Source organism: Oryx dammah, unplaced genomic scaffold, assembly GCF_014754425.2.
Source record: "Oryx dammah isolate SB20612 unplaced genomic scaffold, SCBI_Odam_1.1 HiC_scaffold_1, whole genome shotgun sequence".
NCBI lineage: Eukaryota > Metazoa > Chordata > Mammalia > Artiodactyla > Bovidae > Oryx > Oryx dammah.
In genome coordinates, this window is record NW_024070185.1 from 82,369,329 (window position 1) to 82,396,126 (window position 26,798).

General features: G+C 36.2%; 1 protein-coding gene across 2 annotated transcripts in view; it reads right to left on the reverse strand.

The window, feature by feature from the left end:
• Positions 1 to 26,798, reverse strand: part of IARS1 (isoleucyl-tRNA synthetase 1) — an 81,127-nt gene that overhangs the window by 49,541 nt on the left and 4,788 nt on the right. For both annotated transcript variants that reach the window (XR_005721838.1, XM_040245571.1), the window contains exons 2-9: positions 23,033 to 23,159; positions 22,227 to 22,383; positions 21,848 to 21,967; positions 19,719 to 19,801; positions 16,870 to 16,987; positions 10,391 to 10,538; positions 1,794 to 1,881; positions 1,480 to 1,540 (exon numbers count right to left, since the gene is read on the reverse strand). Coding sequence is in view for 1 of the 2 variants with exons in the window: in XM_040245571.1 (XP_040101505.1) it covers positions 1,480 to 1,540; positions 1,794 to 1,881; positions 10,391 to 10,538; positions 16,870 to 16,987; positions 19,719 to 19,801; positions 21,848 to 21,967; positions 22,227 to 22,383; positions 23,033 to 23,151 (894 nt within the window). In the remaining variant the exon portion in view is untranslated. The remainder of the gene's footprint in view (positions 1 to 1,479; positions 1,541 to 1,793; positions 1,882 to 10,390; positions 10,539 to 16,869; positions 16,988 to 19,718; positions 19,802 to 21,847; positions 21,968 to 22,226; positions 22,384 to 23,032; positions 23,160 to 26,798) is intronic.

A 26,798-nucleotide genomic window follows, 5' to 3' on the forward strand; every position in this document is an offset into this window, starting at 1 on the left:
AAGAAAGGACAAGTTTGATGGAAGCAAAAGTGAAAGTGAAGTCGCTCAGTCGTGTCCAACTCTTTGTGACCCCATGGACTATAGCCTACCAGGCTCCTCCCTCCATGGGATTCTCCAGGCAAGAGTACTGGAATGCGTTGCCATTTCCTTCTCCAGGGGATCTTCCCGACCCAGGGATCAAACCCGGGTCTCCCGCATTGCAGGCAGACGCTTTACCATCTGAGCCACCAGGGAAGCTCGATGGAAGCAAAGGATATGTTTAAATCAACATTAGGAGATATGGTTGGGAGCTGGACTGCCTTGTGTCAAGTGGAGAATGCTTAGTGAAAGACCAGGTAAAGCATTCGGCAATCCATTAGCAACAACATGCAATTAGGAAGAATCCCTTTAGTTAGGAGATAAGAAATATGTGAAAACACTCAAGCGCACAGAAGTATAGACACAGGTGTTGCTGTGGACAAAGCCCACCTGCATTAGTCAAACTCTCATTATCTCTACACTGAACCAGAACAGAGGTAAGTAAATATTTTATCCCAGGCTGTGATGTAAGGTTTTGCTGGCTAATGCCACGTCCAGCTGAATATAATTTCCAATGTGTAAAACCAGGTCTGAGGGTGTTGCTCATTATTTCGCTCCAAGACCTATAAATAAGAACCAATACAAGAGGTCTCCCCTGGTGGCTCATATCTGCCAATGCAGGAGACACGGTTTTGATGTCTGGTCCACGAAGATCCCACATGCCTCAGAGCAACTAAGCCACAATTCCTGAGGCTGTGCTCTAGAGACCAGGAGTTGCAACTACTGAAGCCTGCACACCTAGGGCCTGTGCTCCTCAACAAGAGAGGCCCGTGTGCTCAAACTAGAGAGTGGCCCCAGCTCACCGCAACTAGAGAAAAGCCCATGCGGCAACGAAGACCCAGGAAAACCACAAATAAACAGATTAAGAGATCAATGGGAAATTCCTATTGCTTTCATTCTTTTGTTGTTGCTGGAGTTTACAACTACAGCTGTGGATTCTGTTGACAGAAAATGAAAAACCACATAAAATAGTTCTGTGACTCTGATGAAAATTAAGTTACTAAATGTCTGAGCTTAAAGAACTTACCTCATAAATTCCTTGAAATGAACTGTTACTTAGACACACAGTTTTATTCTGAGTACTATTTTAAATTTGTAAAAACAAATCCCAAACAACACCTGACCTCAATGACTTTCCTGGGTGATAATAAGCAATACTAAATATACACATACAAACAACTGATTTCATACATTATTTGAGAAAACTATTTAAAATTTTATATAGCATTTTAATCATTAAAACAGAAGGCAATATGAACAGAATTTAATTTTTTAAATATCTAAACAAAATATTTTTGGATTTGGGACGCTTATATAAACAATAAGACAACATGAATGTCACTCCAGTTATCAAACACATAGGTTGTGGAGAGTGCCTGTGGTAGAGGTCTCTAAGCTTACCTTTACAAAATAGTCAAATAGGGGCCTGTATTTCTTGCCTTTGAGAGAGGCACCAGGAAATCTAGAAAAAAAGAGAAGCAAACTCACAATTAAAATCATCAAAGAAATGAGGCTGCAGCCACATCAAATTACCATTTCTTTCTGATTTCCTTGTTCCTAAGTCATTAGTGCTAGAACATGTGACCTGAATATATTTGATTAAACTTGAATAATAAATATAGCTCTTGGGCAATAAAGTATCTCACTTTTTAAAGCTAAAGACACACACACCACACAGATGCACACATATATACATCAATGATTTGTATATTCACCTTTCAAGGATCTCATAGTCACTTTCCGACTTATAGAGAGCTGATAATCTGGCTTCCATTAAAATGTATAATTTTCCTCTGACAGCATCTATGAGAGCAAGGGAAAATGTGGACTTCAATGACATGCATTGATATTTTCTGAATAAAAAACAGAACACACGGTTCACCAACCAGAAAAGCTGCATACAGGCAGATGAATGACGTGACTGAAATCTCAGGCAAAGGGCCTTCAAGGGTGTCACGTTCACTACACCACGGCTACGACCCAGAGGTGATACCAGCACACTGATACAGACAGAAACGCACCTGCCTACAGAAGTAGACACCACAGGTAGGTTCTATGGTGGAAACAGCTCCTTCCTACAGACAGCATTAGAAACCAACTGTTCATTCTTAGATTCTCCTAAGGCACAGCTAAATAAAGGGAAAAGTATCTGTTTTCTGACTACCAATCCTTTTCCATTCCTTTCTCAATATTATTCCTTGATAGTACAAGCTACTATGAATCAAACTGTCTTGTAAGATAAAATTTCTTTCTGGCCATAAGCTTTTCTTTCTTTCCTTAGCTTCCCCCTGCTCTCCATAGACTGCTGAAACCTGAAGATACCAATCTCTATGGGAAGGGCCTCTTTAGACTATGATTAACATGGTAACAGAATATTCGAAAGGTACAAAGTTTTCAAGTTCTGGTACCAATTCTGTATTATGATATATTTGTTGTTCAGTTGCTAAGTCATGTTCAACACTTTGCAACACCATGCTACAGTATACCAGGCTCCTCTGTTCTCCACTGTTTTAGAGTTGCCTCAAATTCATGTCCACTGACAAATTTCCAAATTTGCTGGCATATTGAGTGCAGCACTTTAACAGCATCATCTTTTAGGATTTGAAATAGCTCAGCTGGAATTCATCACCTCCACTAGATTCTCCTAAGAATGTTCAAACTATCATACAGTTGCACTCATTTCATAGGCTAGTAAGCTACTAGCTTAATTTGTAGTGATGTGTCCTAAGGCCCATTTGACTTCACACTCCAGTATGTCTGGCTCTAGGTGAGACTATCTTGGAGCCAGACATCTATAGTAGTAGTATCTGCATATCTGAGGTTGTTGATATTACTTCCAGCAATCTTGATTCCAGCCTGTAATTCATCCAGCCTTGCATCTTGTATGATGTACTCTGTGTGCTTATAAGTTAAATAAGCAGGGTGACAATTTACTGCTTTGTTCATACTCCCTCCCCAATTTTGAACCAGTCAGTTATTTTATGTTCAGTTCTAACTGTTGCTTCTCGACCCACATACAGGTTTCTCAGGAGAGAGGTATGGTCTGGTACTCCCATGTCTTTAAGAATTTTCCAAAGTTTGTTGTAATCTACCTAGTCAAAGGTTTTAGTGCAATCAAGGAAGCAGATGTTTTTCTGGAATTCCCTTGCTTTTTCTATGATACAGTGAATGTTGGCAATTCAATCTCTGGTTCCTCTGCTTTTTCTAAACTCAGGTTTTACATCTGGAAGCTCTCAGTTCATATATTTCTGAAGCCTAGCTTGAAGGATTTTAAGCATAACCTTACTAGCATATGAAATGAGCGCAACTGTATGGTAGTTTGAACATTCTTTGGCATTGCCCTTCCTTGGGATTGAAATGAAAACTGACTTTTTCCAGTTCTGTGGCTGTTGCTGGGTTTTCCAAATTTGTTGACATTCTGTGTAGCACTTTAACACCATCATCTTTTAAGATTTTAAATAGCTCAGCTGGAATTCCATCATGTCAACTAACTTTGTAGTAATGCTTCCTTTTAAGGCCCACTTGACTTCACACTCCAGGATGAATGGCTCTAGGTGAGTGACCACACCATTGTCATTATCTGGGTCATTAAGATCTTTTTTGTATAGTTCTTCATTGTATTCCTGCCACCTCATCTTAGTCTCTTCTGCTTCCATTATGTCCTACGTTCCCTTGATCTTTCCAGTTTTCTTGAAGAGATCTCTAGTCTTTCCCATTCCATTGTTTTCCTCTATTTCTCTGCACTGTTCATTTAAGAAGGGCTTCTTATCTTTCTGTACTATTCTCTCGAATTCTGCATTCAGTTGGCTATATCTTTGTTTCCCTTTCTCCCCTGCCTTTCACTTCTCTACTTTCCTTAGCCATTTGTAAAGGCTCCTCAGACAATCATTTTGCCTTTTTGCATTTCTTTTTTGTTGGATGGTTTTGGTCAGTGCCTCCTGTACCGTGTTACAAACCTCCATCCATTAGTTCTTCCGGCATTTTGTCTACCAGATCTAATCTCTTGAATCTAGTCATCACCTCCAGTGTATAATCATGAGATTTGATTTAGATCATCCATCAGTTGCTTATTGGTTTTCCCTACATTTAAGGCTGAATTTTGCAATAAGGAGTTCATAATCTGAGCCACAGGCAGCTCCAGGTCTTGTTTTTGTTGACTGTAGAGAGCTTCTCTATCTTCAGTTGGAAAGAATAAAATCAATCTGATTTTAGTATAGACCATTTGTGATGTCCATGTGTAAAGTCGTCTCTTGGGTTGTTGGAATGGGGTGTTTGCTGTGACCAGCATGCTCTCCTGACAAAATTGCTAGCCTTTGCCTAGATTTGTTTTGTATGCCAAGAGCAAACTTGCCTGATACTTCAAGTATCTCCTGACTTTCTGCTTTTGCATTCCAATACCCAATAACGAAAAGGACACCTTTATTTTTTTTTCGGTGTTAGTTCTATAAGAAGTTGTAGGTCTTCATACAATCAGTCAACTTCAACTTATTTGGCATCAGTTGTTGGGGCACAGACTTGGATTACTGTGATATTGAATGGCTTGTCTTGGAAAGGAAATGAGATCATTCTGTCATTTTTGACAGTGCATCCCAGTACTGCATTTTGGATTCTTTTGTTGACTATGAGAGCTACTCCATTTCTTTTAAGGGATTCTCGCCCACAGCAGTACTGTGGTCATCTGAATTATATTCTCCCATTCCTGTTCATTTTAGTTCACTGATAATAAGAAATATATATTTGGTCTTAGTCTCTGTTCTGGCATGGGTGCCTGCTCAGTCACTTCAGCTGTGTTAGATTCTTTGTGACCCTGAAGACAGTAGCCCACCAGACCCTTCTGTTCATGGGTTTCTCCAGGCAAGAATACTGGAATGGGTTGCCATTTTCTCCTGGAGGGGATCTTCCGAACCCACAGATCAAACTCATCTCTGCTAGTACCTCTTCCATTGCAGGTGGATTCTTCACCTACCGAGCCACCTATTCTGGGAGAGTTCTTAAATCTCTTCGAATTTCTTAAGTGATGGGAGCCATAAATGTGTCTTTTGTTGATAAAAAAAAAAAAAACATGCTATGAGGGTAGTACACCCCAGTTATGGAGACAGAAACTTGAGACCCTTCCAGATCTCTTTATGCACTTCACTTGGCTGTTTTAGTGTATCCTTTACAATCCCCTTTTATACTTAACTGGTAATCTCAAGAGTACAATGTTCTCTGACTTCTGTGACTTACTCTTCGGACCCAAGGAGGAGGTCATGGGTTGGTTAGAAATCCAGGTGACAACCAGAACTCATGACTGACATCTGAAGTGTGGGTGCAGTAGCAGAGGGTCGTCTTGTAGGACTAAGCTCATAAACTGTGATATCTGACTCTTCTCCAGACAGCTAGTGCTTAAATTGATTTAACTGTTTGGCAGTGTTGAGAAAACACATATTGGAGATTCCTAATAGCAACAATATGCCACTTCATTGAATCTCAGGTTCCTGGGCTGCTGAGTAAAAATATAATAATCTGAAAATTATAAGAAGTTTTTACTTTCCACCTCTCTGTATAATATTAATTTTTTTGTGTTAGTTTCAACTTGTTAATTCTTTAATGAGAAAAATGCTCAAAGTTGTTTTTCCAATTATGTCTAATAGTTTTTCAAAAATGTTATTTTTATTCCAAAAACAAATGTAATTTTTTTTCTTTTTTAACCATTGTGTCAAAAAGAATAAAAAGCTAGGAATAAATCTACATAAGGCTGTAAAACACCTTTACTCCAAAAATTATTTGACTGATCAAAGAAATCAAAGGTGACACAAACAGATGGAAAAATATACATTCTGGGACTGGAAGGATCAGTGTGGTCAAAATGATTATACTACCCAAAGTAATCTACAGATTCAATGCAATCCCTTTCAAATTACTAACAGTATTTTATCAGATCAAAAAAATTTAAGATTTGTATGGAAACAGAAAAGATCTCAAATAACCAAGCAATCTCAAAAAACAGAGCTGGAGGAATCAGGCTCACTGACTTTCTACTATAAAGCTATAGCAATCAAAACAGTATGGTATTGTTATTCTCTATTTATTTTAGAGTAGGGAAATGATGTTGGACAAAAAGCAAGTTTGAGAGATTTTCTCATTCGAGTTCAAAATGAGTTCAACAAGCAGCAGTTCAAAAAGCAGCAGAGACAACTTACAACCTCAACAACAAATTTGGCCCAGGAACTGCTAATGAATGTACAGTGCAGTGGTTGTTCAAGAAGTTTTGCAAAGGAGACAAGAGCCTTGAAGATTAGGAGCATAGTGGCCAATCATCGGCAGTTAACAATGACCTACTAAGAGCAATCATCAAAGCTGATCCTCTTACAACTACATATGAGAAGCTGTCCAAGAATTCAAAGTTGACCATTCTATGGTCATTCAGCATTTGAAGCAAATCAGAAAAGAGAAAAAGCTCAATCAGTGGGTGCCTCATGAGCTGACGGCAAATAAAATAAAACGTCATTCTGAAGGTCCCTCTGCCCAAGAAAGAGTCAAATTATTTCCAGTTTTAGAAATATACTGGAAGCTAACTGGCTTTGTTGTACTGTTTGAAACTCACTATCAGATTCTCCTTTCAAAATATATCTTGGTATATAACAACATACCTATGTACTCACCACTAGACAATTATTTCTTAGAGGCTTTCTGGGTTTCTAAGAAATTTTATTAATGGGCAAATTTCCCTGGGGTTATTAGCACATACAAGTGATTATGATATACCTAAGTACAGATTCCCAAACAATAAATTGTAAGACGTGACAGAGAGTTCATGCTACCTCCCAGTCCCAACAACTTTACTGATTCTAGTAAATATTTATTTCTTATATAACATGCAGTATGTTAATTAAGTTATAATTTTAAATTATGCCCTGATTACTAATATGGACTTCCCTGGTGGCTCAGACGGTAAAGTATCTGTCTACCATGCTGGAGACCTGGGTTCCATCCCTGGGTCAGAAAGATCTGCTGGAGAAGGAAATGGCAATCCACTCTAGTACTACTGCCTGGAAAATCCCATGGACAGAGGAGCCTGGTAGGCTACAGTCCATGGGGTTGCAAAGAGTCGGACACGACTAAGCGACTTCACTTTCCTTTCACTTTGATTACTAATAGTGATGTCTATTTAAAAATCAAAGTAAAGAATATTTTGTAAACTGTAACATATTTAGGCATGACAAGTAATTTCCTAAAAAAATTTTAGACATTATCTAACATTGTATCCAACTCAGTTTTCTTAATGAATTAACTGTGTGCTGTTTCCAGTGTGACCCATCTACTGTCTATTTATTTATTGAATACTTATCTTGTTCCAGATAATGGGGTATAAGGGCATAGCCCTAAACAATACCCATCCAAGTCCTGCCTTCCACAAACCACAGGAATTAGGATTTTTTGTTATTTGCTAATAACAACATCCTTGGGAATTCCGGGGCAGTACAGTGATTAGGACACGGTGCTTCCACTGCCAGGGCCCAGGTTTGATCCTTGGGTCTGGGATCATGTAAGCCATGTGGCAAGGCCAAAAAACAAACAAACAAAAAACCTCAACTGTATCCTGATAATCTCTCTCTGTAGCTAAATGAAGTTACTCTAATAAATGCCTTTTAGAGGGAATATACCTCAATATAACAAAGGCCATATATGAGAAGTCCACAGCTAACATCATATTTATGGGGAAAATGCTAGTGTTTCCTCTAATATCAACAAGATAAAGACACCCACTCTCGACATTTTTATTTTAGTACTGAAGTCCTAGCCAGAAGAGTTAAGTAGGAAAAACAAAGAAATCCAAGTTGGAAACGAAGAGGTAAAGCTCACTATTTTCAGATGACATGAGAGTACATATATAAAACCCAAGATTCTGTCAAAAACTTAGAACTAAAAAATAAATGCAGTAAAGTTGTAGGATACAAAATCAACATACTGAAATTCACTGCATTTCTACACACCAATAATGAACTATCATAAAGAGAGAAAATAACTGCATTTGCAATTGTATCAAAAAGAATAAAATACCTTGGAATAAGCTAAAGAGTAAATGAAAGACCAAGACACTGAAAAGTTTAAAAGTTTAAGACACTGATGAAAGAAATTGAAGACACAAATAAATGGAAAAGAATTCCATGTTCAGGGACTCAAAGAATTAACAGTGTTAAAATGTCCATACCACTCAAATAATTCTAGATTCAGTGCAGTTCCTGTCAATATTTCAATGGCATTTTTCACAGAAATAGAGCCAACGTTCTTAAAATCTGTATCGACCCACAAAAGATCCTGAAAAGTCCATTCACTCTTAAGAAGAACAAAGCTGAAGGCAGAACACTTATTTATTTCAAACTATATGACAAAGCTCCAGTAATCACAAATCCAGTATGGAACAAAACAGAGAGTCCAGAAATAAACTCACACATATATATACAATTCATTTACAACAAAGGAGCCAAGAATACACAATAGGGAAAGGAGAGTCTCTTCAATAAATGTGTTGGGAGAACTAGGTCACTCTCTCATGCCATATACAGAAATTAGCAAAAATGAATTGAAGACTTGGATATAAGACCTGAAACCCTAAGATTCCGAGATGAAAACATAGCTGACTGGACTCCCCTGGTGGTCCAATGGTAAAGACTCTGCATTTTCACTGCAAGGGGCATGAGTCTGATCACTGTTCCTAGTTGGGGAAGTTTCACATGCTGCTCAATGTGGGGGAAAAAAACCAAATCCCCACAAAACATATTTGATAAGCTCCTTGACGTTGGTCTTGACAATGTTTTTGACCTGCCAACAAAAGAAATCAAAAGCAAAAAAAAAAAAAAAAAAGTGGGACTACATCACACTATAGCTTCTGCATAGCAAAAGTAATCAACAAAATGAAAAGGCAACCATGCAAGAAAATATCTGTATATCAAATATCTGATAAGGGGCTAACTTCAAAAATATATAAAGAACTCACACAATGTAACAGCAAATGAATAAATAAATGGGTAGAAGATCTGAATAGATATTTTTCCAAAGAAGACATACAGATATCCAACAGGTACATGAAAAGATGCTCAATATCACTAGTCATCGTGGATATGCAAATCAAAACCCTAGTAAGTATCACCTCATACCTGATGGAATGCTGTATTCACAAGAGACAAGTGTCAGCAAGGATATAGAGAAGACAGAACCTTTGTATACTGCTGATGGGAATGTAAATTGATGTAGCCACTATGGAAAATAGTATGGCAGTTACTCAACAAAGTTAAAAATACATATGATCCAGTCATTTTACTTTTGGGTATTTATACAAAGAAAATGAAAACACTAACTTGCAAAGATATCTGCAACCCATGTTCAGTCATGTTCACTGTAGCATTATTAACAATAACCAAGTTTTAAAAACAACCTGTGTCCATCAGTGGATGGATGGATGAAGAAAATCTGGTATGCATATATACAATGAAAAGCTATTTGGCTATAAGAAAGAATTAAATTTTGCTGTTTAAAACATCATGGATAGATCTTAAGGCCATGAGGCTAAGTGAAAGAAGTCAAAAGAAGACACTTATCATCTCACTTTTATGTAAAATAAAAACAAAATCAAAACAACAAAAATAAACCTTCTGGATACAGATAATAGACTGGTGGTTACCATAGGCAGGATATGAGGAAGAGGGGGTGACAAAACGAGTAAAGGCAGTCAAGAGGTATAAACTTCCAATTATAAAATAAGGCACGGGGATAAAATTTATAGCATGGCAACCATAGTTAATAATACTATATTGCATACTTGAAAGTTACTGAGAGAGCAGATCTTAAAAGGTCACAAGAAAACAAGTCTGTAAGTATGTATGGTGACGTACGTTAACTAGACTTACTATGATGTTTATTACCCAATGTATACAAACATCTAATTACTTTGCTGTAAACTTGAAACTAATATGTGCTAAGTTGTTTCAGTTGTGTCCAAATCTTTGCAACCCTATGACAGTAGTCTGCCAGGTCCTCTGTCCATAGGATTCTCCACACAAGAATACTGGAGTGGGTTGTCATTTCCTCCTCCAGGGAATCTTCCTGACCTAAGGATCAAACCCAAGTCTCTTGCCTCTCCTGCACTGCCAGGCAGGTTCTTTACCTGGCAGAGGTGTTCCTTACCACTAGTGCAACCTGGGAAGCCTGAAAACTAACATAATGTATATCAACTATACTTCAATTTAAAAAGGTAAAAAAATAAAAAAGGAAGGAAATGTCAGCTTTCACTCATTAAAATTATTTTATTCATATCAAGGTTCACACTTACCTTTAATCTTCACATATTGCAAGTCGGGATTAACACACAGGGCAAGGTTACTAGGAAGAGTCCAGGGAGTAGTTGTCCAGGCAACCAAAGAAATATTTTCATCTTCCTCCAAAGGGAAAGTTACATATATTGAAGGATCTTGAACATCCTGAAATCAAATGAGATAAAATATTCTTTTATAAAATTCGTAATAGTAGACTTGCAAGAAAAAGGAACTGATCCTAAAGAATATAATAATTTGATTTTCAGAAAAAAATCTGCCATATTTGTAAAAAGAAAATACAAAGCAAGAAATTCCAAATACATTTTTATATAAAGAAATGCTTTAATAATATCCTTAGTAGTCACAACTAAAATATTTAAAGTTTATCAACAGGAATACATAATGGAGATTTCACTATTACAATGATCTATTTTATAAAGTCCATAAAGAGTTAGGTCAATAAAATAACTATTTTGGGAAACAGCTATTATTTATTCAAAAATATATTAATAAAAATTTCACTGAAGGGTATATGAGAATTGTGTTTTCAACTTTTCAGGAAATCTGAAATTATGTCGAAAATAATCCTTAATACACAATTAGAGCATGACCAAAGCAAAAAAAAAAAAAGAAAATACTAAATGTTGGCAAGGATGCAGTGTAATCTAACAGTCTAGTGGAGGTATAAATCAGTATAACCCCTTTGGAAAAGTCTTTAAGAGTGGGAGACAATGAACCATGGTCCTTGAGTCAAACCTGGCCATTACCAGTTTTTGTACAGCCCAAGAGCTAAGAATGGTTTTGACAGGACTGACAGACCATGTATGTGGCTTACAAAGTCTAAAATAATTACTATCTGGCCCTTTACATAGTTTGCCAACTCTAGTACTAGAGCTAAATGTAAGTATATCTTATGACACAATAATTCCACTCCTGGGAATGTAAGCAACAGAAATGTCTATATATACTCCCCAAAACTCAAGTTCTAGAATATTCATTAACAGCCAATAACTAGATATTACCCAAATGGCAATCAACATTAGAAGGGATAGGGACTTCTCTGGTGGTCCAGTGGCTAAGACTCTGTCATGCAAAGCCAGGGAAGCACGTTCAATCCCTGGTCAGAAACTAAGATCCGACGTGTCATGGAACAGCTAAGCCCACTTGGCAACTACTGAAGCCCATGTGCCACAACTAGGTAGTCTGTGAGCCTCAAAAAAAGCTGTCACGCGCCAACTAAGACCTGACACAGCCAAATAAATAAATAAATTTAACCATTAGAATAGATAAGTTAAATACTTGGCAGTAACTAAAATGATCTACAATTACACACAACATGATGACTTCAGAAACACAATCTTGAGCAAGAGAAGTCAGACAAAAAAGAACAAACTGTACTATTGTATTTATATTTCGTAGAGTATCAGTGAACAATGAGGCTGGAATGAGGACAGTAGTAACTATAAAGGAGTAGGGTGATACAGACTAAACTGAAAGGCCCATGAGAAGGGGAAGTTCTTGATGGATTAATTGATAAAGCTGCTTTTGTACTTTATCAGGGTGTTGGCTTCAAATATACATTCATTCTGTACAAGTAGATGAAATAGAGCAAGGAAATGGAAGAGCAAAAAAAATGCTGTCTTATTAAGTCAGGAAATAGGTACTAAGGTGTAAAAATATTAATTATATATATGTTTTATATATATAGTAATGAACATAAAAAACAAAAAATAAAAAAAGCCACTGAAGGGAAACCTAAAACAAAACATTAATAGCGATTTCCTTTGGGTACTGGGATTATAATTTTCTTCTTCTTCTTAATATCTTCTATGGTTTCTAAATTTTCCACAATGAGCATAAAAGCTTCATAAATAATCACATCAACTAGACTTCTAGAAACTAACAATTAAGACAATATAAAAAACAAGTATTTTTATATAGCATCATTCAGTTTGCGTGTGTATGCTCAATTATCTTTTGGAAAAGTTTGGAAGGATTTTCTTCGTTAACTCAATTTACCTCCCTACAGCTTGTTCTTTCCCAATAAGAAAATGTTTCTATTTACTTATAGATGAGTATAAACTTTGAAAACTCTAGGACCAAACTACTATAGGAAACTAACATGTAAAAATTTAGTTACCAAAGAAAACTCCAGCACAGTACACAAGGATTTGTATTACAGAATGTTTGAAACAACACTGTTACCATTTGAAGAAAAACACCCCTAGCCCTCTGAACAATTCAAATATCTATCAAAAGAATGAATAGATAAATTGTAACCTATTTGTTATATGAAAGGATTCAGGAGATATAAGAGATGGGAGTTTGATCCCTGAGTCCGATTCCTGGGTTCATAAGATTCCCTGGAGGAGGAAATGGCAAACTACTCCAGTATTCTCGCCTGAAAAATTCCAGACGGAAGAGCCTGCTGGGCTACACTCCATGGGGTCACAAAGTTGGAAATGAATGAACACACACACATGCAGCAGGGGTCCCCAACCTCTGGGATCTAATCCCTGACGGTCTGAGGTGGAGGTGATGTAATCAGTTCAGTTCAGTTCAGTCGCTCAGTCAGGTCCAACTCTTTACAACCCCATGGACTGCAGCATACCAGGCTTCCCTGTCCATCACCAACTCCCGGAGCCTACTCAAACTCATGTCTATCACATCAGTGATGCCATCCAACCATATCATCCTCTGTCATCCCCTTCTCCTCCTGCCTTCAGTCTTTCCCAGCACCAGGGTCTTTTCAAATGAGTCAGTTCTTCGCACCAGGTGGCCAAAGTATTGTAGCTTGAGCTTCAGCATCAGTCCTTCCAACGAATATTCAGGACTGATTTCCTTTAGGATGGACTGGTTTGATCTCCTTGCAGCCCAAGAGACTCTCAAGAATCTTCAACACCACAGTTCAAAAGCATCAATTCTTCAGCACCCAGCTTTCTTTATAGTCCAACTGTCACATCCATACATGACCACTGGAAAAACCATAGCCTTGACTAGACGGACCTTTATTGGTAAAGTAACGTCTCTGCATTTTAATATGCTGGCTAGGTTGGTCACAGCTTTTCTTCCAAGGAGCAAGCATCTTTTAATTTCATGGCTGCAGTCACCATCTGCAGTGATTTTGGAGCCCCCAAAACATAAAGTCAGCCACTGTTTCCATTGTTTCTCCAATTATTTGCCTTAAAGTGATGGGACCAGATGCCATGATCTTAGTTTTTTGAATGCTGGGTTTTAAGCCAACTTTTTCACTCTTCTCTTTCACTTTCATCAAAAGGCTCTTTAGTTCTTCTTCACTTTCTGCCCTAAGGGTGGTGTCATCTGCATATCTGAGGTTACTGATATTTCCCCTGGCAATCTTGATTCCAATTTGTTGGTCATCCAGCCTGGCATTTTGCATGATGTACTCTGCATATAAGTTAAATAAGCTAAAAACTAAAGGTGATGTAATAATAACAGAAATAATGTGTACAATAAGTATAATGTGCTTGAATCATCCCCAAACCATCCCCTTACTTGGTCTGTGGAAAAACCATCTTCCAGAAAACCAGTCCCTGGCTCCCAAAAGGCTGGGGATCACTGCTATGTTGTTGCTCATTCGATAACTTGTTTCTGACTCTTTGTGACCCCATGGACTACAGCACGTCAGGCCTCCCTGACCACTCTATCTATTACAGTTTGCCCAAGTTCACGGCCATTGAGTCAGTGATACTATCCAACCATCTCATCCACTGCTAAACAGCCGTTAAAATTAAACTTAAAGCTACATGTATAAATGAGAAGGAATTTTAAAACATAATGTTTATTTTAAAATGCAAGGTTCAGAAAAATAATAATGGATGATACTCAGAAATATATATAAAAACAGTATATACTATTAATGAATACTTATGTACATAGTAAAAGTATAAAAATAAACATAATTAAGAAATCCCAAATTCAGCATAGTGGTTACCTATTAGGATGTAAAGAAAGAAATGGAAGAGAGAAAGGTGATGTAAATAAACAAACTGTGGTATATTTACCTACGCGGTAATTAGAACAAAAGATCCATAACTCTATAAAACATGGATGACTATCACAAGCAATACTGAGTGAGAAAAGCCAGAAAGAAAAGAAGACATAGTATTATCTTCCCATTTCTTCAAAGTACAGAACCAGACAAAACTAATCAACTGTTATCTGTGATATTTGATATATTTGAAAAAAATAGATGCATTTAGTGAAACCAATTTTATTCTTAATTTTTTTGGCCATGGCATAGGGTTTGCAGGATCTTCGTTGCAAAACCAGGGACAACACCTGTGCCCTCGGCAGTGAAAGCTCAGAGTCCTAACCACTGGATCACCAGGGAATTCCCCAATGCAACCCACTACTTGGTATACTTAAGATCTGTGCATGTCCAAATTAAAAAAAAAAAATACTGACCTCTATTATATACGGTCAAAGAAAAAACAAACACAGAAACAAAGTACTTATATCTATAAAATGCAGAGGACAGAGAAAATGTTAAATCAGATTATGAAGTTGTAATCATTAAAATTCAAATCATGGGAAACTCTACAAAGCAAAACCTGTTACCCAAACAATGATTTCCAAAGGTGGGGGTGGGCGGGGGCGAGGGAAGCAAAAGAAGAACACAAAAACAGAAATGGAGGCCTACACACTAAAAAAGATCTAAGAGACAACTATTACTGAGTATGAACTTTCCTTAGGTCTGGATTAAAAAACAAACAACTAGAAATAACCTTAGGGGAAAATGATGCTATTTATGAGATAAACAGAAATGTGAACACTGATGATATCCAGCAGTTTAACAATTACAGAATATTTAACATTAAGAATATTAAAAATGATTCATGATGACTTTTTAAGGTGTGACAATAGTACTATGGTAATGTTAAAGAAAGATTAATTTATTAAAGGTACATAATGGATTACTTATCAATAAAATGACATGTCTATTATTTGCTTTTGAAAAAGCATCTGGGAGAAATAAGTGAAGTGTGTAGATGGGGCAGAACTGGCTATAGAGACTGTTGGGGATACATGAAAGGCACAGGCGACTTAGCTAATTATTGTCTACTTTTGTGCATGCTTGAAATTCTTCACTTTAAAGTGTTTTTAAGAAGGAAGAAAATACAGCAATATAATCAGATCTGACAAAGTTTAAGCCTTTGGTACTCAATAGTTATTATATTAATCGCCACATTTTTATGTGCTTAATATACTTTATTAAAAAACTACAATAACAGAAGTCCCTATGAACAATCCAATGAGATGTTGAAAGCATTCTCTAAGATGGAAAATACATCTGAAGTGCAAGTTTTAATAATTTCCATACCTAAGCCATGAAATAAGAATTCTGAACAAATCTAAGTCCTCTAAAAACAAAGAGAGTTAAATAATATCAGAAATAAAACCATTTGAATACAAACACATGAGAACAGATACTTCTTATTTCTAAAGACTTATAGTCTTTACTCTCTCTCTGGATAAGGTAAAGCAGTACACTGAGTCCCTTGGACTGCAAGATCAAACCAGTCAATCCTAAAGGAAATCAATCCTGAATATTCACTAGAAGGACTGATGCGGAAGCTGAAGCTCCAATACTTTGGCTACCTGACGCAAAGAGCTGACTCAACAGAAAAGACCCTGATGCTGGGAAAGATTGAAGGTAGGAGGAACAGGGGACGACAGAGAACAAGATGGCTGGATGGCATCACTGACTCAATGGACATGAGTTTGAGCAAACTCTGGGAAATGGTGAAGGACAGGGAAACCTGGCGTGCTGTAGTCCTTGCTGTCGCAAAGAGTTGGACACAAGTGAATGACTGAACAAAGTACACTGTGTAAATATCAGACATGTTTAAATTCTTATACCAAAGACAGCAAGTCATTTCATTCATCAAAGAAAAGATAACACATCACTAACTGCAAATCAGATTTTCTTCCAAATACTTTTAACAAGTAAATGATATTACAAGGTCCGAGACGAGGCATAAAATAATGCTAAGCAATAAGCCTTATGAAACAGTGACTTGAGGAAAACAGAGCAGAGCTGGACTTATTAAACAAAGGGAGGCATAAAAATATGGTTAAAATAAGCAAAATCTATCAATCAAAATCTATCTATTAAGACCAGCCGAGGGCTTCCCCAGTGGCTCAGTTCGTAAAAAACTGCCTGCCAACGCAGGAGAAGCAAGAGACATGGGTTTGATCCCTAGTGGGAAGATCCCCTGGAGAAGGAAATGGAAACCCACTCCAATATTTTTGTCTGGAAAATTCCATGAACAGAGGAGCCTGGCGGGCCACAGTCCATGAGGTCGCAAAGAGTAAGACAAAACTAAGAGCACACGTGCACACATCGCATTAAAATACATCATTTACATCTCTCCCCAGGCTTAACGTTCCACACTGGGACTAGGTTACCATGATCATCACAACCATTTAACTTCTGATTACATAACTTAATGTCCAATGCCATCTCACATACCTTGTAATTCTGGTGAGATTCAAAGTTGGAGAGTGGAGTATTGCATGCAGTGGAGAAGGGCATGACTTTCACACCTCTATAAACAAGCCCTTTATCATAGAGTTGTTTGAAGATCCACCTGGCAAGTAAAGAGAAAGAATTTTTCAAAATTTACATCACCAAAATTCTGTTTTCCCAAATACAAACATTTATGCCAGTCTAGTTTCCATTTGCAGAGTATCTGACAGGCAAAGACATAGAAACACAATGTCTCTCAACTGGTGAATAGCTGGTAAATTATAACAGATCAGTATAATGAGATTTTATGTAGACATTAAACCTGGAGAGGGAAACAATAATGCACTCCTGTATTCTTGCCTGGTGAGTCCCATGGACATAGGAGCCTGGCAGGCTACAATCCATAGGGTTGCAAAGAGTCAGACACCACTTAGCGACTAAACAACAACAACGCAGACATTAAAAGTGCTAGTATCTGTTGACACAGGAAGATGCTCATGACTTGATGTTGACTGAGAAAAGCAATTGACACCATATTGTACAATGAGGTACCAATTATGTAAAACTATACATATCAGTATACATATTTATATTTTTAGAGATGCTAAAAAAAAATAGGTTTCCACCAATGTATTAACTTACAGTTGGGATTTTAGGTTTTTTTGTTTTTCTTCATAATTTTCTGGTATATTGTTTAAATTTCACTATAATGGACAGTTTCACAAAGGCTTAAGTAGAAATAATTGGGATTAGAATTAGGTATCTCTCCTATAGTCAGTCAAGAATGTTTATTAAACACTTAAACATGTTGCATTATGCTAAGTGTACCAAGACACTGCACAACAGTCATCCCAGGTTCTCCTGTGGTGACCAGTCACCTTTCCTAGATGGAGATACAAGAATGCATTTAGTGGGAATCCTTACTTAATTCTGCCTTTATTTAACCCATTTCTGTAGTCTGAGTCCTAAGTACTCAGAACAATAAATGAATTAAATTCTCTCCCATATGCTAAAATACATTTTTGTGAAAAAACTGTGCACAAATTTTCATGGTAATCCTTGACTTTGAATAAAGTCTGAAAGCCTGGTGTCTTGTAGCAAATTTCCCAAGTTTAAACTTTAAATTATATATTCTGATTCAAGTACATTCACAGGAGACCAGAGGAACTGTCAGATTTGATATCATTAAGATCCAGATTCAAGCCTAAGAGCCATATAACTCGCTGAGTGATCTCAGACAAATCCCAATCACTTGCCTTTACCTCCAACAGGATCTAACCCCAATTCACAAGACTTTCTGAATCATCTGGAAAAATTGATATGGAAGTACTTTATATATACTCTAAAGTACCAACTCAATCTAAATTATCATCATTAACGTTATCCTTTTAAATGTATCACCTATTATTATTTTTATATTCACGCTAGGTTTATGTGCCTTATTTATATGCCACCATGTTCCTCAGGAATAACTAACATTGTAATACCAAGAGGCTTTGAATGATTTTCCCCTGACTGAAGTATGTTTTAATGTAAATAGAGAAGTATGATGTAAAGCTGCGGTAGCACTACCAGTGTGGCAGCACTAGCCACACGTGCGCATTTAAATTTATTAAAATTAGAAACTCAGTTTCTCAGTCATACTAACCACATTTAAGTGCTAAATACTATGCTGATCTAGAGCATAAAGAATACCTTCTTTTTCAGATATTTAACAGAAACCCTGCTTTTTTTACAATGCACTAGTCATGAGAACTCCAGCTAGTCAGTGAAATAGGAAGAAAGTTCCTGTCCAAAGTCCCTGCCTTGTCAGAGTATTTAATCAACTTCCACCCTTGGATATATGGATCTGAAGATGCACTCACAGGGGTACATTAGAGTCAGAGGGTCTGAGAACTGCCCTAGATATCTAGCTCCTCAAAGGACATGTGCCAAGCATTTGCAACAGATCTTGACTAATAGAAATGTAATCAGGAAGACAGGAAGAAGCACAAGCACTTCAGTGCAGGGCCAAAAAAAAAAAAAGAATCCTACAAAAGATCTCTGCAACTCACCTGTAATTATACATAACTTAACAAAAGTAGGACTTCCTCAAGGTCTGAGTTATGTACACAGGGCATTTTGTAGCCATAATTGTTTGCCAACTAATGGTATGTAATGATTCTCAGACTACTGTAGGAAGCTCAAGTTAAATTACCTATCAAAACTGGCATTGCAACAATTCTATTTACAGTTAAAGGAAACAAAATTAATTTTGAATCTGTTAGGAAACAGTGACTGCATATATAATTTCTCTCAGTAAAAAATTCAAGTACACATCAAAAATTCAAGTATCATTTATACCTTCTTAGAATCTAAAATATACTGAATTCAAAAATAAATTTAGGGGTGGAAGGAATGAATAGTACTATAGAATTTCAGGGAATAGAAATACTCTGTATGATACCAGAATTATGGAAGTATGTCATCACATTATCTGTCCAAATCCAAAGAATGCACAAGAAGAGGGAACCCTAATGGAAACTCTGGACTTCAGTTGATTATGACCTGCCAATACAGGTTCATGAATTGTAACAAATGTACCACTCTGGTGGGGGATGTTGATAATAGAGGAGGCTCTGTATGTGTGGAGGCACAAAGTATGTGGGAAATCTCTATATCTTCCTCTTTTTATCTTTTTAGAGCATTTTTAAGTTCATAGCAAAATTAAGTCTTTAAAAAACAAAGAAAAAAAAAATCAATTCCCAAAGATTTCAGGTAACTATCAAACAAGCTGATTCATACTAGAGCATCTCTCTACTAACTAATACAATAAAACAAGTTATTATATTTATACCGTCAAATAAACTTACCAGACAGATTCCATGAATTGTGGATACAGAGTTTTGTAGTCATTGTCAAAGTCAATCCATCGGCCAAGTCTGGTAATAGTAGACTTAAAACATGTGAATATTAAAAAAAATAGGAATATTAGAGTTTTTAGACAACATGTTACTACATAGCAATTATCATCATTATATATAATGATTTTGGAAGAACAATCAATGGTTCAAGTAAATCTATATTGTAAACAACACATAAAAGTCTACCAAAGCTACCAAATGTCAAATACTGCAGATCTAACTGTTGCTGGCATGAATCATCAATGGTTGCTAAAATTAATGAGTCATAGTATGATAAGAAACAGGGTACTTACTAATAAAAAGGAAAACCTGAAACTTGACAATGGAGACACTTCACAGAATTGCCTCAGTGAACATTAACAACGCCAGTGAGACATATCAGCACTGTGTGCCTTCCGGTATGACAGACTAAGAGGGCCTGATGTTGCTTCTTAGGCATTTTTGCCAAAAATGTATAACCTAAACTGAATCATGAGGAAATATCAGACATTGAGGGAATTTCTGTATTCTTTAAAAGTGACAAGGTCATGAAGACAAAAGACTGAAGGAATGTTCCAGATTGAAGGAGACTGCAGAGATACGACAACTAAATGAAATCTGTATTCCCAGACTGGATCTTGCATCAGAAATAAGAATTAGCGGACAACTGGTTAAATCTGAATAGGTGTATAATATTGTATCAATGTTAATTTCCTGATTTTGATAATTATACCACAGTCATTAAAGGTGTTAGCTTTTGGGAAGTGGGTGATTGGTATGCTGCTGCTGCTGCCAAGTCACTTATCGTGTCCAACTCTGTGCAACCCCATAGACAGCAGCCCACCAGGCTCCGCCGTCCCTGGGATTCTCCAGGCAAGAACACTGGAGTGGGTTGCCATTTCCTTCTCCAATGCACGAAAGTGAAAAGTGAAAGTGAAGTCGCTCAGTCTTGTCTGACTCTTTGCGACTCCATGGACTGCAGCCTACCAGGCTTCTCCATCCATGGAATTTTCCAGACAAGAGTACTGGAGTGGGGTGTCATTGCCTTCTCTGGGGTGACTGGTATAGATGCTCTTTATACTATTTTTTTGGGGAAAAAAAAGCCCACATGTACATTACAGTCATCAGGACTTTCCCCTATTAATGACCAGGCAATAAAGGTAGATTCAGGAAAGTTAGGTTAGGAGAAAATTAAGGAGCTTTGATTTTTAGGTCGGTGAAATCAAATTTCATCAAACAATAAAAATAAGTTTTGAGCAGAAAGAGCAAAATAAATAGTCTTGAGAGAAATAACTTGGCAAGCTAAGTGGAAAGAACATGAGCAAGAGACCAATTATTAGATTGCTACAGAAATGAAGATAATGGTGGCTGAAAGACTAGGCTGTAGGAATGAAAATAAATGTCTAGATAAGAGATATTAAGAAAGGTTTGCTCGAATTTGACATTCGAACAGGTCATGACGACTAACATTTGAAGTCTGGAAGACTGATACCACTGGCAGGAACAGCAAATGTGAAAAAGGGGTAAGATCATGAAGATAGAAAAAAATAAAAGCCAGGCATGTTTTTGAATTGTACAGGTATCTGTACAGTTGAACAACAATCTGAGAGGCAGGGAGGAAAGGGGAAGTTGAAGACCTTTGTTTCTAAGCCCATCAGAATTAAGAGAACACAAGACTGCCAGACTTGACAGTTATACTTAAACGTATAAGCTGTGGGAGGTCTATGACTAGAAAAGCAGTGGGCAAGATGGGCATCAAGCTAATATAAGGAGTCCAAATGTGAATAATTTTTAACATCTGAATTTTAAAATTGCAACATTCAAGTTAATCTGTTTGCTAAGACAGCATGATTCCTGTCATACACTGTGGGTAGGTAGGAGATTAAATTTGGAAGATCAGGAACATAGAAACCAGAAAAGAGAGGGTTCAGCTTAACAGTTTAGGTAATGAAGTTGAAGATGGAAGCTAAACAGTCCTTTAAAGAGGACAGTCAACTTTGGGTGCATGTCATAGAAAGCACAAATGATCATAAAGTATTTCAACTTCCCTTTAAAAACTAGTTTTTTTAAAAAATTCTACTTAAAACAACCAACTATACCTTCCACTCAGTAGAGTATCGCATCACAATTGCTCGGCACTGACTGTTATACTCTGCAATCCCCAATTTGGCTACATCCTCTGGTCCTCTGATTCCGAGGGTCTTATCAATTTCATATTCCTGAAAATTTGCAGTAAGATTGTTAACATCCCTGTCCTATGAAATAAATGCAATTCAACAAAGCTAGAAAATAAAAGGGATTTAAAAAAATTAGTTCTCAGAAAATCTATAGAGAAAATGAACTGTACATAGTATTACAGAAATAAAGTTGAAGAATATCTGATTATAGTAAAAATTCATATTTTAACATATTATATATAGAAATATAATGCTTATTTCAAAATATCAGAACATAATATGGCTGATGACTCAAACATACCACAGGTAAACCATGACAATCCCAACCAAATCTTCTGTCAACGTGAAACCCACTCTGGTGAGCATATCTTGTAACTATATCTTTAATTGTCCCTGCAAGTATATGTCCATAGTGAGGCAGTCCAGTTGCAAAAGGAGGCCCATCATAGAAGGTAAATCTAAGAGGTAAGAAAAATTTGTTGTTACTTTAAAATAGACAGCAAAAACTAAGACAGCATTTTCTTACAGACAGCTCCTGTAACAGTAGAGTCTTTGGGGAGAAGAAAAGCTGCAAGGCTAGGAAATTCAGACACAACTCATTAGATATCTACTGGAGGCCTTGCATTCAAAAAGGCTAATTATGACCATTTGGAGAGACCTGCATTAGACCATCCATTCTTCATTTATTAGTTCTATGATCTAAAGGAAATTATTTATCCTGATCATAAGTTAGAGCATCTGTAAAACTGGGCAAAAAACACCTATTATAAGGTTTTCTGATCAGAAGTGATACATGATAAAAACAGTAATTAAAGAAAAGACTGGTTTTTAGGTGAATGAAGAATAGAGGTAGGAAGAACCCCAATAGGAAGCTACTACACTACTTGTCTAAATGCTTAAATGAGAATGGTGATAATAAGAAAAGTGGAAAGGAAGAGACTTGACATATAAACTATTTGGAAGACCTCTTTAAGAAACTGAATCGATCTCTAATAATTAAGAACTCATTCATTCAACATATATCTACTACTGAGATATATAAAGAGGTAGGAGATTCTGAGAAATGATTATTTTTAGCCTATACCTTTACCAAAGAAATTCACATACTTTGGCCTATGTTTTGATTGCTTTAAGCATTCTTGGAAACAATTAAAGTCAGACCAAAACTGCAAGATTTTCTCTTCTTCAGCAGGAAAATTGATGTTTTCTGGAACTTGTTGAACCATTTTTGTCACTGCAAGAGAAATCAAATTTTTTATTCTGAAAGGAGAAATCTAGGAATAACATAGTACCATACATTAAAATGAATGTTCCTATCACTAGCCATGATACTACATGGTACTTTAAACTTTTTAAAGGTAAAGTTTACATACCATCAAGTTCACCATTTTAAAGTGTACAATTCACTTTAACCTTTTTCTTTTTAAAGTATATTCACAAGCCTGTGCAACCACCACCACTCTCTAATTTCAAAACATTTTCATCACTATTCCCTCTTCGGCCTTCCAAAAAACTGTAAACATTAGCAGTCATTCTCCATCCTCTTCTTCACTAGACTTCTGGTGACTGTTTTGCCTCCTTTCTAGATCTTCCTATTTTGGACATTTCACATAAATGAAATTAAGTATACACAGACTACTGGGTCTGGCTTCTTTTACTTAGAATTATGTTTTCAAGGTTCATCCATGTTGTAACACATACTCATATTTCATTTTTCATTTATGGCTGAATAATAATTCATTTTACAGACATGACACTTTTTCTTTATTAATTTCTCAGTCCATGGACATTAGCATTGTTTTCACTTTTGGACAGGGCAGTTTTTATGTGGACGTAAGTTTTCAGCTCTTAGGTAAATACCTAGGAGTGAAACTGCTGGGTTGAACTGCGTTCAACTTTTTGAGAAACTGCCAAAATGTGTTCCAAAGCTGCTGTGTCATTTTACATTCTCCTAGCAGAGAATAAGATTCCAGTTTGTCTACATCCTCACTCCTTATGTCCATCTTTGGATTATATGAAATCCTAGGTGGTATAAAGTAGTATCTCACTGTGCTTTTGATTTCCATTTCCCTAATGATTAGTGACGCTGAGCTTATTGGTCATTTTATACCTTCTCTGGAGAAATGTCTATTCATCTTTTGCCTAGTGTTTAACTGGGCTGTCTTTTTACTGCTAAATTGTAACAATTCTTTTTTTATTTTTTAGAGAAGAAATAGAAATATTTTCTTTATATTATTGCATACAAATTGCTCAGGCTTACATTTTATATCTGTTATCCATTTGAGTTAATTTGTGAAGCATGTAAAGTATATATCTAGATTAATTATTTTGTATATGAATGACTAGTTGTTTCAGCACCACTGTCCTTTCTTTATTGAATTGTCTTTACTGCTATGTTGTATAGCAGTGGTGAGAGAGAACTGTTTGTGTTCTTCCTGATCTTAGTGGGAAAGTACATAGTTTCTCAACCTAAGTATGATGTTATTTGTAGATTTTTGAGATGTCATGTATCTAGTTCAGGAAATTCCATTCTAGTCCTGTTTTTCTGAGAGTGCTTAAAATCAACAGGTCAAGTGCGTTTCCTGCATCTCTCTATAGGACTGTATGATTTTCTTGTCTGTTGGCATGATGGACTATGTTAATTAATTTTTGAATATTGAACCAGCCTTGTATACTTGGAATCAAGTCTACCTGATCATGATGTATAATTATTTTTATGGCTTGGTTTTATGATTTGGTTTGCCAATACTCTGTTGTCTGTAAAGAAACAAAACAATTAACAGTGTGTATTTTGTTAAAGTGCAGATGCCTTATATCTAGAAATCTAAAATACCATTTAAGTAAGCATGAAAATATAATATTAATATTGCTATATCTAAATGTTTTGTATTGGGCAGATTGAAATTATTTATAGATACTAACTTTTTGCACAATGACTTTTTACACTTCTGTAAAATCTATATTGCACACATTTTACTGACATATACACACTACTATATATAAAACTGTTGTTGGTATTTAGTCACCTAGTCATGCCAACTATTTTGTGACCCCATGAACTGTAACCCACAGGGCTCCTTTGTCCAGGAGATTTCCCAGGCAAAAATACAGGAGTGGGTTGCCATTTCCTTCTCCAGGGGATCTTCCCAGCACAGGGATTGGACCTCTGTCTCCTACTCACATTTCATGCTTTATACATTCTAGATACAAGCCCCTTATCAGTTACAGGATTTGCAAAAAAATTTTCCCATTCCATAACTTGTTTCTTATTTTCTTCATGGTCTATTCCTTGAAGCACAAACACTTTTAATTTTGGTGAAGTTCAGTTTATTTACTGGTTTTGTTACTTGAACTTTTAGTGTCATATCTAAGAAATCACTGCCGCCGACAAGGTTGTGACGTTTTAGCTCTTGCAGTTAGGTCATTGATCCATCTTGAGTTATTTTTGTATATCGTATGAAGTAAAAACATATGGCACTTTTGAATTTCAAAATTTATGTCCAATTCACACTCATTTATTCTTCAACTACAGTATAACATTTAGTAATTGCAGATAACACATTTCTTAAAAGAAAAAGAAACCTTGCCAATTGTAATGATACTAAAAATTCATTAATAATCTGAAAAAATAAATCTCAAAGTAGGTAAAAATTCTTACCTACATTCACAAGACATAAAGTACTTTTGTTGAATCAACCTAATCTTTCTGAAGAAAACAGGCAAAACCTTAAAAAATGTTAAAGCTAGAAAGATAAGAATTACATTCAAATAATTACAAGATTATTTTAATTTTACATTTTATCAATTGTGCTGCTTACTCGTGATTTAGTGCCTAGTGAGAGGCTTTAGTGTCTTTTCCGGAAGTTAACAACCTCATTCAGAAATACCTGATCAGTCTGGGTTTAACTATCTAGTAGTTTAACTATCTACTGAACATCCTTGAGCCCATTTCTCCTCAAAGCCTATTTATTCTCACTTTATAATTTTAATAAGGTTGGTGATCAGATTTCCAAGCCAACATCAGATTACAATGGGACAGGAATGCTAATAATAAGAAAACAGAGAAGGTGGAAAACCTTAAGAACTCAAATAACAATCTGAGATAATTGACTCTAGAAGCTCAGAGACTGACATACTTCAACCAATTCTGAAAAATCAAAGCCTAAGCACCATAACTGAACAATGCCAAAAAATTTTTTTTTATTAAAAAAAAAGCTATGTATATAAAGCAATGGTAGAAATTACGGAATTTCAAAGATATAGTCCTTACTATGTTAACTCATTTTTATTCTATTTTATTTGACAGAGAATGTGAAGAGACTAACTAAAGGACTAACCATGAAATGGCAAATACAAAAACTGATTAAAAATAAAATTAGGGAATCTAATTAAAATTATATGGAAATTCAAGACCAGGGAAAATTTAAATCATGCAGACCCTTGGTCTAAATTAGCAACACTGATTCAAAATATGACTGTGAGCTTCCTGGCAGCCAAGACAAGGGATTAAACAGTCAAAAGGATATTGATTTTGCACATAAGTGAAAATCTATAGAAAATGAGGTTTATGCCACAGAGGTCTGAGTCATGCACGGAAATGAGTGATCTGTTTAATTAATATTTTTAACATTAGAAAAAGTTGTTTTTAAAGTTTATTACAAGCAGTATTTCTCCTTTTGTCCCTCTTTCATTCATTTTTGAGATGTGAGAGTGCCTTTGAGTTCTATATAGGAAAAAAATAAGGAAAGAACATGTGTGCCATTTAACTCAACTATCCATTTTCTGATTAGTAAGCCATTCGCATGCGTGTGTGTGTACTAAATCGCTTTAGTCATGTCCAACTCTGTGCAACGCTATGGACTGTAGCCTGCCA